Source organism: Coptis chinensis, chromosome 1 (genome assembly GCF_015680905.1).
Source record: "Coptis chinensis isolate HL-2020 chromosome 1, ASM1568090v1, whole genome shotgun sequence".
In the NCBI taxonomy this organism is placed as follows: Eukaryota; Viridiplantae; Streptophyta; class Magnoliopsida; order Ranunculales; family Ranunculaceae; genus Coptis; species Coptis chinensis.
The window spans coordinates 81,763,455-81,777,053 of NC_141456.1; the positions used below are offsets into that span (position 1 = coordinate 81,763,455).

The window sequence follows — 13,599 nt, forward strand, 5'->3', positions numbered from 1 at the left end:
CTTATCTTAGGACTTGTGTTTTTATCTAAGTTATGAAGAACATTGAAAGCAAAGTTTAAGTTGTTGAATAATTGAAAGAAACATAACTTGAAAACAAGGAAAGGAGATTGATTGCTTGAACAATAACAACAATAAAAGAAGATTGATTAATTGAAATAAAGAAAAATAACAAGATTGAAATGAAAGAAATGAAGAACAATAAATTAAATGACTTGAATTGAAAAACAAGAAAAATAAATCCTAATGACACTAGATTAAGTCTAGGTGCATTCTCTCTCCCTAATTTTTAGATTATATACATCTATTTTATACCTTTTACTGATTTGCCCTGCTCCATTACATTTGAGACACCTCACACTTCACTTTATGCTTTTGCTTCATCCTTTCTTCTTTACCAAGATAGGTTTTGGAGAATGCCATATTTTGAGATAAGGGCCTCCATCTCTAGTCTTATGAGTTGAGGGCTTTGACCTTTGACTTTGACCACCGACTTTGACTTTTTTAGCACTTTTTTTATAGCAGCTTTTGGTCTTCATAATAAGCGTGATTAAGGCTCCTTTTTGTGCTAAGACACAGCTTTTATGATAAGTGGTCTGAATTTCTCTGTAATCTGAAAAATGCAATAAAAGCTATGAGTTGTCTTTTCATTAAACGTAAGAAAGGCTGTAATATAGTAATATAAGGGTAATCAAACACATATTTGGGAGCTGATCACCACCCCCAAATAGCATCTTGTTTGTCCTTAAGCAAGGATGAGAGAAAAAACTAAGATCACAAATGAGTGATTTATTATAAGTTATACTAATCTCATTTCGCAGAGTGAGATTGCATTGACCATATGCAATAAGGCCTTAAACTACTAAGAATTCCCTAGTGGACAAGCTTTAAGCCTCGTAAGAGTTTTTCAGTGAAGATACTCACAAACTTCTTCTATTTAGTACAAAGGGTCTTGTTTCCTTATTTATTCTCAGAAGTCCATATATCTTATTAGCGGGGAATAAGGACAAGCTCCTTTGAACTTAGAATAACATATGTACAATAATTTAATCATCTAAAGATAAATGTGCAAAACATGAGCAATGAAATGCAAAAGCATAGTTATTTCTGAGACTTTTGGAGAGCATCCTTAAGGTGGGTTCTCACAAGGGTGTGTTGCAATCACAACTCTCTGATAGATTCACTCAAGGTTAATTCTCTCAAGTATAGTGGGCATTTATATTCCTCGCATACTCAAATAATGTCCAAAGAAATCAGGGTCGATTGATCACGCTTGCCACTTACTATCACACCATCCTATTCCTAATTGAGCTAGATGTCTTTTATTAGGAGTTACGGGGCTAAGGTGATGGTTTAGAAAGAAAAAAGGAAGGGAAAAACAAAATCTAATAAGTAAAGAAACTGGGTCTTCATGATACTTGTAACCAAAGAAGAACCTCGTTTGGTTCTTTTGCTTCTGAATTGTGATACATTCTTTTAGCCCTTTGGCTTTGTGACTCTATATGATTTTGAATTTTAGGAGTTGATAAGATAATTAAATTAGATGTGAAAATAGTAGTTCTAACATGCTAAAATCATTCTTAATCAATAATAACAATACTCTCTAAAACAGTTATGATAAAAAGGAGTAATCGTGTTTTCCACTCTTGCTTGTACGTACTTGTAACAATTTAGAATAATCAAACTATTAACTAATGAGAGAGTAATATGAAATATGAAAACAGTAAATTTCATGTTCTAAACAGTGATTTAAAGTGATGAGTGGAGGATATAGAGAGGAGTAATCTGCCACGCAATTCGGTTGACCATTAGGTTGATTATCGAATTGCCTATTGATCCCTAGTGAACACCAAGTCCTCTCGAATCAAGGTTCCACTAGCATTAGAGTTTAACTCCATCACAAATCTCTTTGATGGTGGTTCTAAACCATAGTTTAACTCTTATGGTTTTTATCTCTAAACAACCATGAGAATCAAACTTGAAACTCTATTCTAAACAACAACCATTCTAATTAATCAATCATCCTCACATGGCTTCATAAACCCCCTCTAATGGAGGTTTAGCCTTGTGTCATCGGAATCATACTAACTAAATAATAATAAGAAGACATAATAAAGTAAAGAAGAATTGAATAAACAAGCTTTTATTGAATGGTTTTTAATGGAGGCTACAAACTAAATTATTCTAAGCTTAAACTAAGCTAAACTACTCTACACTAAAGAAAGGGGTGCTGGAAGAGGAGTATTAAGTTTAGCCTTTACCCTCTTTATATAGGAGAGGGTTAGGGTTAGGGTTACATTTTCGTGCATGGGCCAAAAAGGGGGACTTTAGGCCTCTAATATGAGCCCAAAGTCCATTAGGTTAAGTCTAAAGAGGCTATAACTACTGGAAATTACTTCATTTTAATTTTCATCCACTTTTACAGCTCTGATTGGGGCAAGACTGGGTCCATTGGAAATCTTATTCGAGCCGGTCATTTTGACATAAAGTAGGCCCAATTTTGAGGCTCATGTCCAAAGATACGCTAATTTGAAGTTCTATTTTTTTTCTACTCGAATTGACTTTGACTTCCCAGCTTTGACTGGGCTTGATAAAAGCTTTTTTCATGATTCTTGGGCTTTAAATGTAGAACTTCCTCGTCAATCATCTTGACTCATTTTCCATGCAAAATGACATCTTTAAGCGCATAAACAACTTCAAGACCTGAAATACACAAAAAAACGTAAACAATACTAACTCTTAGTTATTATAAACATAATTGGCCTAAATGTAATACTATTAAGGGGTTTAAACTACATTTTTGGGGTGCTTATCAGGAGTTCTAACTTTGCTTTTGTTTCTTTTTGTTTCTGATATCGTCTCCTTTTGATTTTGAACTTTTGGGAGATTTGATTTTTTACTTCTTTGATTTTTTTGGAGTTTTGGTTTTTGATGGGTATTTCTTTTCTTCTCTTCTTTTTATTTTCTTTTCGAAGCAACTAACCGTTCTGTTTTTGTACAAGGTCTTCTCTTTTTCTGATATTCATCCAGTTCTCAACTCATCAGCTGGGTAAGCTTTTTATTGTGTGTTGTAATGGGTAAGGAATTTTTTGTGAAGAATAAAAAGGCTTTTAGAAAAGGGTGAAGGCTCAAGAGGGTTATTCAGAGGAAAAACTATCTTTTTGGGATTTTAACGTTTATTTGGCTATATCGATCCAAAAAGGGTCTAAATTCTCTCATAGGATATGGCGTGGTGATCAAACAAGTGGACGTGTGGTCTTTCTATCCGGACATCTTTTGTGTCATCACTCAATAATCATTCAGATGAGGCTTTTGGCTAGATTCTCACAAGATATGAAATTCAACTGTTCTAACCTTGGCTTCGAAAACTCACTGCTATATACAAACAAATGCTGATGCATACCATTTATGGAAAGATGCAGAAACTATTGTACGTATATTAATCTAAGTATGAAAAATGAATCCTTACTCTATTGTTATAATGAAACTTCTAAACTTTTTATTCATCATAGAAAAAAGAAACAAGACTTTTTAATACTAAATAGAAAAATATTTTTTGTCTTTTTCAATTTTTTTTTTTATTATTATTATAGAAAGAAGAACTATACTATTATATCTAATATATAGAAAATGCATAGTTTTTGCAAAATGTTATTATACCATCTCCAAATAGAAACATGAGATTACCATAGAAACATGAGCAAAAACGGCGATGCACCTGTATTATGTTCTTCATGATGAAAATATGTCACCCCCAAATAAGTTTGGGGCGTGGGTTATTTGATATAGAACGAGAAGTATATGGTTTATTATACTAAGAATAATTATTCTGCTATAATAATATGCATGCATGATTCTGATTAGACAACGCTTTAAGAAGTAAAAAGTATGTAAACAACTATCTATACAGACACATATGAAAAATGTGTGTGGTTTTTTTTTTGAGTAATTATTTTTCTCAATCTAAATATATCTCTAACTATATAGAGGTTTTGACAATAAGATAAAATTATACGTTGATCCGGTATCATTTTAGTTACTCCAGGGCGTATAATTTTCATTTTTATATCCTCAAGTTTTGAAAACTATGTAGAGATGTTATAAAGAGACTCGTACTCGATCAAAAGCTATAATTCTTAATGCTAGTTTTTGAAAATAAACCATAACTGGTGATCTCAGGCAAATTTCGTGTTGGCTCTTTATTGAACCCAATTCAGTCAGACTGTGGCTTCAGTTATGTGTGTGTTGGTGGATTTACTACAGAAGATGTAATGGGAAGGTTTATCTGATTGGACACTAGTGGATGGTGGAACTAGGTCTCTTTGGTGGATTTTGGTAGTTCTGGTTAAAATGGGGTGGAACCAATGCTTTGTTTTGATTGTTGTAGGTACCTTGTCCTTGTCTGAATGTATTTAGTGGTTTGACGAACCCTAGAGGTGGCTGGGTTTGTGGCTTTTGGGTGTTGCCTCCATGGTGCATTTGGTACATTGGAAACACATATTTCTTCTGGGTGAAGTGATGATATGTTGGTGAACAAGGGACAATTGGTATCTATATGGTTTAACCTGAGACAGAAAGTGCATGGTGTTGTGGGCGACCCTTAGTAACACATAACTGATCCTCAAATCGCCTTTAGAAGAATATAGATTGCGTACTTCTAAGGGTTGGTCTATATGGAATCTATTGCCCATTTTGGTTTTTGGAAAAATCACGTAACTATTGGTGTATCGAAAATCTTTCATAATGAGAACAGAGAAACAACAACTATTTTGACAAAGAGATGTAAAATACAGAAAAAGAAAATTGTATACTCGCTCCATAGGATCACATTTACTCAAACGACGAGTAAAAAGTGTTTTACAAAGAATATGCGAGATATATGTGAACTAAGGCTCCGACACTTACAACCACGAACTCCAAGTGGAGTGGTCCGGTTACCTTAAGGATGCACTCCCATGGAATGCATTGAGAAAACATAACATGAATATGAGATGGATGATATGTTGTTAACTATATACTAATAATCTAAACAGTTAGGGATCTTTATAGAAAAACATATAAAAGCATATACCCCCAAACATAATTAAATGGTGCATGTGGAATGTAATATGCAGAATGATAAGATGATGCTTGCGTAACCCATCATGGAACTTATGCAATAACCCGTCATAGTTGACTTGTCTAGAAGAGTGAAAAGTTGGTAGTAGGCGTCCTTCATGAAGCTCAGATGATGGGAAATAGAACATACCATGTTTCTCTACTACTGAAATGATGGACTCTTGCGTTTGTATATTAGGCAAAGTCTCTTTACTGGGAAGGTTTAGAAAATTATGAATGATCTCAAAAGCAATTGGCTTTAGTGCAAATTTGAGGTTTCTTTGAAATGGTTTCGTGGTGTTGTCCTCAGAAACTGGTGGATTTTTTTTATGAATGGAGGTTGGATTTCAAAAGGTGTTAAATTGGGATTGTGATGGTTGGCTGGTGGTTTTCACATGATCTCAAGGACTCAGAGAATCCTTCATCTAGGTTTGGAGTTTCCACAAAATTGTGGTTCATATCTAAAATAGTAAAGATGTCACAAATTTGTTCCATCAATAAGTCTTTAACGACCAAACTAAATTGAAATCCAGTTTCCACTATAGATTTTATTTCCTATTTTCCAAGCACTTCATTTTCTTTGTCCTCTCTGCCTAGATCTTCATAACATTTTTCAATGCCATTTTCCAAGTGTGTCGAGTCCAATACATGCTCTTGAGTTTTTTCTGTCAGAGTTTTCTCATTTATGGGTGATGATGTATTAAGGCATGTGAGAGAAACTATGATTTCAGGCATATAGTCATCATCATAAGATCTAGAATTCACACGATAGTCAGGTGGAAGATGATGGGTTTTTAACTGGTCATGAATATCAGGATGGGCTTTAACAATTGGCTTTGTTAGAGTAACACCTTGTTTCTCCTATTGAATGGATTCTGGACTGGTGGGAAGAATAATAGTCTCATAAATGGCATCTTTTGAATTGGATTAGAGAAAACATAAGGTAGTTGCTATTTGCTGAGACTATTTGCTTGGCCATTTTATGGTAGAGTTGGTATGTGATGGATGGTGGAGTGGAATATGAATTTGATATGGATGGTGATATGAATGGTAATGGGTTTTGGTTGAAACTACACTCTGATTGACCATATGGATACATGAAAGGTGGTTGACTATTTGTGATGGAACTCCACAAATTGTCGACATGATTAGAAAACTCTTAAGTGTATGGGGTACTAGGGAAGTTTGAAAATTGAGGTTCGTAATCGTAAGGAATTCCCGTAGTAGACTCGAATTCAGTATATGATGGATAATTGGATAACCAGTGATAAAGACTACCACAAAAAGAACAAGGTTCTGGGGTTGCATTGTAATTCCATGATGGTTGCGGTGTATATTGATAGGACATGAATGCTCAATCAATAATGCACAAATAGTAGAAATTTTTTTTTTTTTTTTTTTTTTTTTGAAAATTTTTCTTGGTCTATAATTTACTATGCCTTGTTCAGAAGAGTAAGCAATCACTTCACCAAGTGGTGTGCTACCAAGAATCTCAATCACGATGAATCTAGGGGAGGGGAGTGAGGAAGGAAAGTAGTTGGTCTACCAAAATCTGGTAACTGATTACTTTAAATCCTCGGGGCTATATTTTTTATCTTGTTTGGAGGAGCATGACTATCTTTGGGCTCTAGTTGATTGATTTTAATTCATTTTTTTGGTCTAAGGCTTCAAGAATCAAGCAACGTCCAATTTACATACATTGGGGAATGACTTCCCAATGGTTGTTATGTGGCTCGGGTTCAGCCTTATGTGATAAGCACCCAAAACTGTAATATAAATCCCGTAGAGACATTATATATTGGTTAATTATGTGTGTAATAAATGCAAATTAAATGTATTTTCATGCTTTTGTAGGTTTCGACATGTAAATGATGAAATTTCAACAAAATTGGCATTTTGACATAGAAACAAAGTGAATATGCTAATTGGAAACAAAGCATTTTTATCAAGTTCAAAAGAAGCCCATTGGAAGCTTAAATCAAGCCCATGAAGCCTGGTCAAAATAGTCAATTCCGGGTCAACCCTGGTCAAATCTTGCAGAAAAGTCAGTGAAACTTCAGAAAATCATATCTTTTGACTCCAAACTCCGTTTTGGGCGTGTGACCTGTAAAAAATGATCAGCACGACAAGCTCTACACAATGGTATATAGGTTCTATCAATTTACTGGACTGAGAATTAAAACAGGTCCAAACCAAGACAAAGTAAAAATCTAATTACATTCATCATGATGTCATTAAATGGAAGCTTATATAATCACCCACTTTCTCCACTTAATACATACACAAACCACTCCTAATTATTTATCTTGTAATGAGAATTACTATTCACCCACTTTCTCCACTTAGATTAAATAAATTCCATTATAAAAGTATATTAATTTGTAACCTTTGGATTGAAAATGTAAGATGTAATCTTAGCCACCCATTTCACTCCTTTGAAACTATAAATAGGAAGGGTGGTGCTCTAAATAAACTTACCAATTTGCTTGTGATTTGTTGTCTTGTTGCCCTTCATTTTCTTCTCAATCTCTAGTTCTTCTTAAGTATCTATTGTAAGTAGTTCATAAGTCCTAGGATCATGAGCTAAAACCCTCCTTTGTGGAGGGTTAATGATGCTCATGTGAGGAGAAGCTCCATTAATGGAGTTTTTCATTACTTTAATTTTTCACAAGCTTGTTATCAACATCAACTCCAAAATAGTTTATGTTAATAACAAGTTAGGACTTGTTAGGGTATTCTAGTAGTAGAGTACCATAATAAGTCCTCATGCTAGTAGGTTGTCTTAGAGATAAGATAAATATACTAGGGATCAAACTTGGTATTATTCTTGGGTTTGTCTATGAATCCAATAATGATTATAGTTCTTGTAATGAATTGATTAAAAATGGTAGTTATCCTTGCATGAGTGGAGTTAATCCTCCACATATAACTCTCCACATCTTTTTCTCTCTCTCTATCTTCTCTAAGCAAATTTAGAATTAAGTTGTTGATTGTAATTTGAAAGTGAATTTAAAATAAGTGTAGTGTAAAACTTCCAACAAAATCCTTCGCTCATAAAGGTTTCTTGTGATTAGTTAAGTTAATTTGTGAACCAAGAGTGCTTAAATGTTAGGCATGGGACGAAACCTTGCTCGAGCTACTTGAACAATGATTTGAAACCAAGGTACTTGATATAAATTAACTAAAAAGTAATTATCAAATGGCGCCGCTGCCATCCTAACATCTACCGAAGCACGACAACAGAGCTCGTATACGTCACAGGGAATCCCCCCTCTTCTCTCCCTCCCATTTTTTCTCTTTATTGTTTTTACTTTATTTTTGTCTACTATTATTTTTTAACTTTTGTTTTGTTTTTTTTTTGTCACAGGTTCTCATATTTAGCACTAGATTCATGTCGCAGGACGCGACTAAAAAGGTGGCGTGGGTGAGTGGCCCAGTTTAATAGTGTCGGTGCACAACTTGTAGTAGTTGTTTTTGAGTCGCGCCTGCTACTGTTTTGGGGAATTAGATTCCCTGTTTGAACGTCAATTCCTCTAAAATCCATATGATATCACTACCTACCTGAGGCAGTGAAACTTGTTCCTGGAGGGGATATTAGTGTTCCATATATTGCGAGGAAGTTCCAAAATCATTTCTATATCTATAAGTTGGAGTTGCGAGATGCGAGATGCTTTTTAGGTTCCGTTTTCTACCACTCCTCGACTCACTTGCTAGAGGAGTAACTTCTTGCATGATATAACCAGTTTATACCTTGTATATGTATAGTAGTATGTATTATAATATTTGTTTGCATGATTAGGATTGCTTAGTATATATGTATGTATGAATGTATGGTTTGGATGTTTTGTATAAGTATTCGATTTTGTCAAGAAAAAGAAGAACATTCCGACAAGGGTTAAAATCTGAGTTGGGTAAGTTGTTTCTAAGCCCTTCGGGGTAAAGTTGCTCTCTATATGATATTCACAATCTCAATGAGTATTGATGAAATTGAATATTTATACAAAACATGCGTTAACTAGTGTTGTATATATTGTGTAAATAGACCCATGTTTCGTGAGTTGTCGTATATAGCATGCTTATAATTTGAGTTGTCTAAGCATATTTGTAATATGAGATTTGTTTTTACGTCGCATGTTAAAATTTGTTGATTATAAGTTGTTTACATGCTACATATATTTGTACCTTGTATAAATTATGTTTTAGTTGTATTGCCATATTTGTTTGTATAATTCGTGAATAGTAAAAATTACGTAAAAAAAAAAAAAAATCATATTCAAACAGTGTCTAGGAAGCTTGCAAAAATTGAGGTTCTCAATCTGTCAAGTGACCTGGCTGTTTGTCTATGCCAACATAATCCTTGTTCAACTGTTATCATTAGCAGAGGCTTAAGCTTACGTTGTCCATCTTCATCCTCACGTAATTGAATTAATCACGTAAGAATTCATTTCTTGTATGCCTTAGCTAATTTTATGCTTGCATGGGATTAAGGTCTGGTACTAATAAGGAACTTGAACACACATATCATAAAAGAAAATATGATAAGCAATTACGTAAATTATCACCTCAAACAAGCTACTCCTCTGACACTAAACTGCAAAAAGCAAATCAGTTGCCATTAACTCCTCTAGTTATGGCTGAAATGACTACTATAGTCAAGAAGCCCCTTTCGGACTTCTACACTGCTTTAAAGGAAGGACCTTCTTCCTATATCAAACTTGCAGACCTTAATGTGGACTTTTGAATCCCGCCAAATGTCTTCAATTTGTTACCCGTTTACCATAGTTTGGAACATGAGAAACCATATAATCATCTTTGTCAGATCCAGACAGTCCTAAATACTTTCCATCATCCCAACATTTCCAATGAACAAGTCTTGCTACGGTTGTTTCCTTTTGACCCTAGCCGCTAAAGCTACGGTCTAGCTAGCAGGCGAACCGCCTCATTCTTATGACACATGGGAAAAATTAGTATAATCATTCATGATTAAATTCTACACTCAGAAGAAAACCAAAGAGATGCTTCAGAAGATTCAATTCTTTCGTCAACATTCTCAGGAATCCTTTACGGAAGCCTGGGAAAGATTCAATGATCTTCTTCTCGAATGTCCCCATCACCAACTCGACACTGGTGTCCTCGCTTGTTCCTTCTTTAATGGTCTTTCTGATCATCAACAAGAAACGCTCGATATCATGAACAATGGTAATTTCTTGGATAAAGGCGCTAATGAAGCATTCAAATTCCTTGAAAATCAAGCATCGTGAAGTACCTCTTGGGGAAGAACTGATTCTTCTCGCTCATCACACATCACTCCTCCAAAAGCCACATCTATGTTTAAAGTCAAACCTGATCCATAATTAAAAACTTTGATCAAGTCCCTGACCAAGAAAGTAGATGCTATTTCTGTGCAAGTTAATGATACAAAACCACAACAAGTCATGAACGTCGAAGCAGTTCCCCATGTTATCTTTGTCAAAGCCTAGCCCATACTGAACTCTCTTGTCCGTTGCTTTATGAATCTATGCCATATCAACCTGAAGAAGTTTGTGCCTTCAACATACCTAACGCACCGTGGCGACAACATCTAAATTTTTCTTGGCGTAACAACCAACAACAAGGACCTCTAGGTTTCCCCAATCCACCAGTTAGGCCACCTCCAAACTTCAATTAATATCAGCAAGGATATAATCAGCAAATCCAGCAAGGACAAGCCCAGTTCCCGAGTAATTCTACTTCCAATTTCAACTGTAGTCTTGTGCACGTCGATTAAAATTTCTCACAACAACAACCCATCAACAACTACCGTGATCTCGTTCCAGCAGCACCACCTGTGCAATCTCCAGTTGATAAACTCAGCGACAATTTTCTAACTTACATGAATCAACAATCTTAAATCCTAACATCAATTTAACAATCGCTTCATATGTTAACGCAAGATAAAACTCAGAATTGAAAACCGTGTTTCCTGGCCAAGTGGTACCAAACCCTAAGCCTACAAATACAACCTTTGAAGCTAGCAATACTCAAGGTACTAGTAATCCAAATCACGGTGAGGTGAACGCAGTCACCACTCTTCGTTCAGGTAGAACTGTTGACAATCAAATCTGTATGCTAGAAGTTCAACCTTTTGAAGCTGAGACAGAACATGTACCTACATCTGTCGAGGAGCCGACAACTGAAGCAACAGACCTCACTAAGTCTCAATCCCAGCTTAAGGACAAAGAGCAAGTTGATCCATTTGAAAGATACAGACCAAAAGCACAGTTTCTAGCAAGATTGGCCAAGAAGAAACCTAATGAAAATTTTGATGAAATTCAAGAAACCTTCAAAAATTTGACAATAAATCTTCCATTTCTCGATGCTCTCAAACATTTTCCACGACATGCTAAGTTTCTTAAAGACATGTGCACTACCAAAAGGCAAACGAATGTTCCTCAACAAGCTTTCCTCACAGAACAATTTCCTTCTATCACTGAATTCAATGGTATAATAAAGTATAAGGACCCTGGCCGACCTACTGTTCCATGCACTTTGGGAGATAAGTACACCGTTACTGCACTCTTAGACCTAGGAGCAAGTGTTAATTTACTTCACTACTATTTGTTTAAACAGTTAGGTCTTCATGAGCTAAAACCCATAAACATGACATTGCAGTTAGCCGATCGATCTATCAAGCATCCCAAAGGAATTGTCGAAAACATCATTGTCAAGGTCCAAGACTTTTACTATCCCATTGATTTTGTCATTCTTGACACCGAAGTTGCTTATGACTCGATTCCTATCATTTTAGGTCATTCTTTTCTTGCCACTGCAAACGCCCTCATCAACTGTCATGATGGTTCTATGACAATGTCTTTCGGCAATCTCTCTGTTGAGGTTAATGTTTTTAAATTGATGCAACAAATCCCAGATGCTGACATCAACGTTGAGATTAGCATGATTGAAGGTCTAGCGCACGAGTATTTCACCAGCGCATTTCCAGATGATGACGTTCACCAATTTCTTTCTTTTGGTGAATCCGATTGTGATGTTGACTCTTATATTCAAGAGGTTAACACGTTACTAGAGTCAATACCACTTTTTGACCCTACGACTACGATATCCTGTGATGTTGAAGACACTCAGCACATCTTTTCAGTTGATGATGACATCCCTCATGAATCCTTGATTCCAACTCCCCCACCTCCAGATTTAAAACCACTTCCTTCTGATCTAAAGTATGTCCATCTCGACAAAGATGGCAGTCACCCACTCATTATTTCATCACAGTTGACTGCAGATGAAGAAGTGGTTTACTTCATGTCATTCGAGAACACCGTTCCGCCATAGGATGGTCCTTAGCTGACATCAATGGCATTGACCCTAGTGTGTGCACTCATCATATACATCTCAAGGAAGGAGCCAAGACATCACGTGAACTTCAACGTCGTCTAAACCCCACTATGAAAGAAGTGGTGCGGGAAGAAGTTTTATGCTTGCTTGATGCTGGTATCATTTACCCCATCTCTGACAGTGTTTAGGTAAGTCCTATCCACGTTGTTCCAAAAAAATTAGGCATTACAGTTGTGCGTGATGAAAATGACGAATGCATCTCCACTCGTATGCCCTTCAAATGGAGAATTTGCATCAATTACCACAAACTTAATGCTGTGACTCGTAAAGATCACTTCCCTCTTCCATTCGTTGACCAGATGTTAGAATGATTAGCCGGACATGCTTACTATTGTTTTCTTGATGGATATTCCGGCTACTTTCAAATTGTCATCGATCTAGCAGATCAAGAGAAAACCACTTTCACTTGCCGTTCTCCAATGTGGTTTTTACTGGCCCTCTCTCTTTCGTGATGCCCACGATCATTGCAAAGCATGCATACGATGGCAACAACTTGGCCGAGTTACTCAATGAAACATGATGTCCTTAAATCCAATTCTCATTGTCAAAATTTTTGATGTTTGGGGAATCGATTTAATGGGTCCTTTCCATATCTCTCATGGTTTTCTCTACAATCTGGTAGCAGTTGACTACGTGTCTAAATGGATTGAAGCAATGGTGTGTCGAGCAAATGATCATAGGACCGTCGTGTTTTTTTGTAAGGGAATATATTTTTTCACGATTTGGCGTCCCCAAAGCTATCATCAATGATGGGGGCAACCATTTTTGTAACCAAATTTTTGAAACCTTGGTAAAAAAATATGGAGTTACCTACAAGGTAGCCACTCCATATCATCCTTAGACCAATGGACAAGTGGAAGTCTCTAATCGAGATATTAAATCCATTTTAGAGAAAACAGTTAATCCATCTAGGAAAGACTGGTCCCTCAGACTTTCTGATGCCTTATGGGCATACATAACAACTTTTAAGACTCCTATAGGGATGTCTCCTTACCGTCTTGTATTTGGAAAACCTTGTCATCTTCCGGTTGAACTTGAGTATTGTGCTCTTTGGGCTATCAAAAGCCTCAATTATAACATCAACACGGCAGGCGAGAAGCGCAAATTGCAATTAAA

General features: G+C 35.9%; 1 protein-coding gene across 1 annotated transcript; it reads left to right on the forward strand.

Moving 5' to 3' along the window:
• Positions 1 to 11,493: 11,493 nt before the first annotated feature.
• On the forward strand, positions 11,494 to 12,420 carry LOC147525440 (uncharacterized). Its single transcript, XM_086579435.1, has one exon. It carries the CDS (start codon positions 11,494 to 11,496, stop codon positions 12,418 to 12,420), a length of 927 nt encoding a protein of 308 aa, XP_086435561.1.
• The last annotated feature ends 1,179 nt before the right edge of the window (positions 12,421 to 13,599 follow it).

Excerpts from the sequence above, each read along its gene's own strand:
- LOC147525440 (XM_086579435.1), top strand. The coding sequence starts at position 11,494 with ATGTGCACTACCAAAAGGCAAACGAATGTTCCTCAACAAGCTTTCCTC.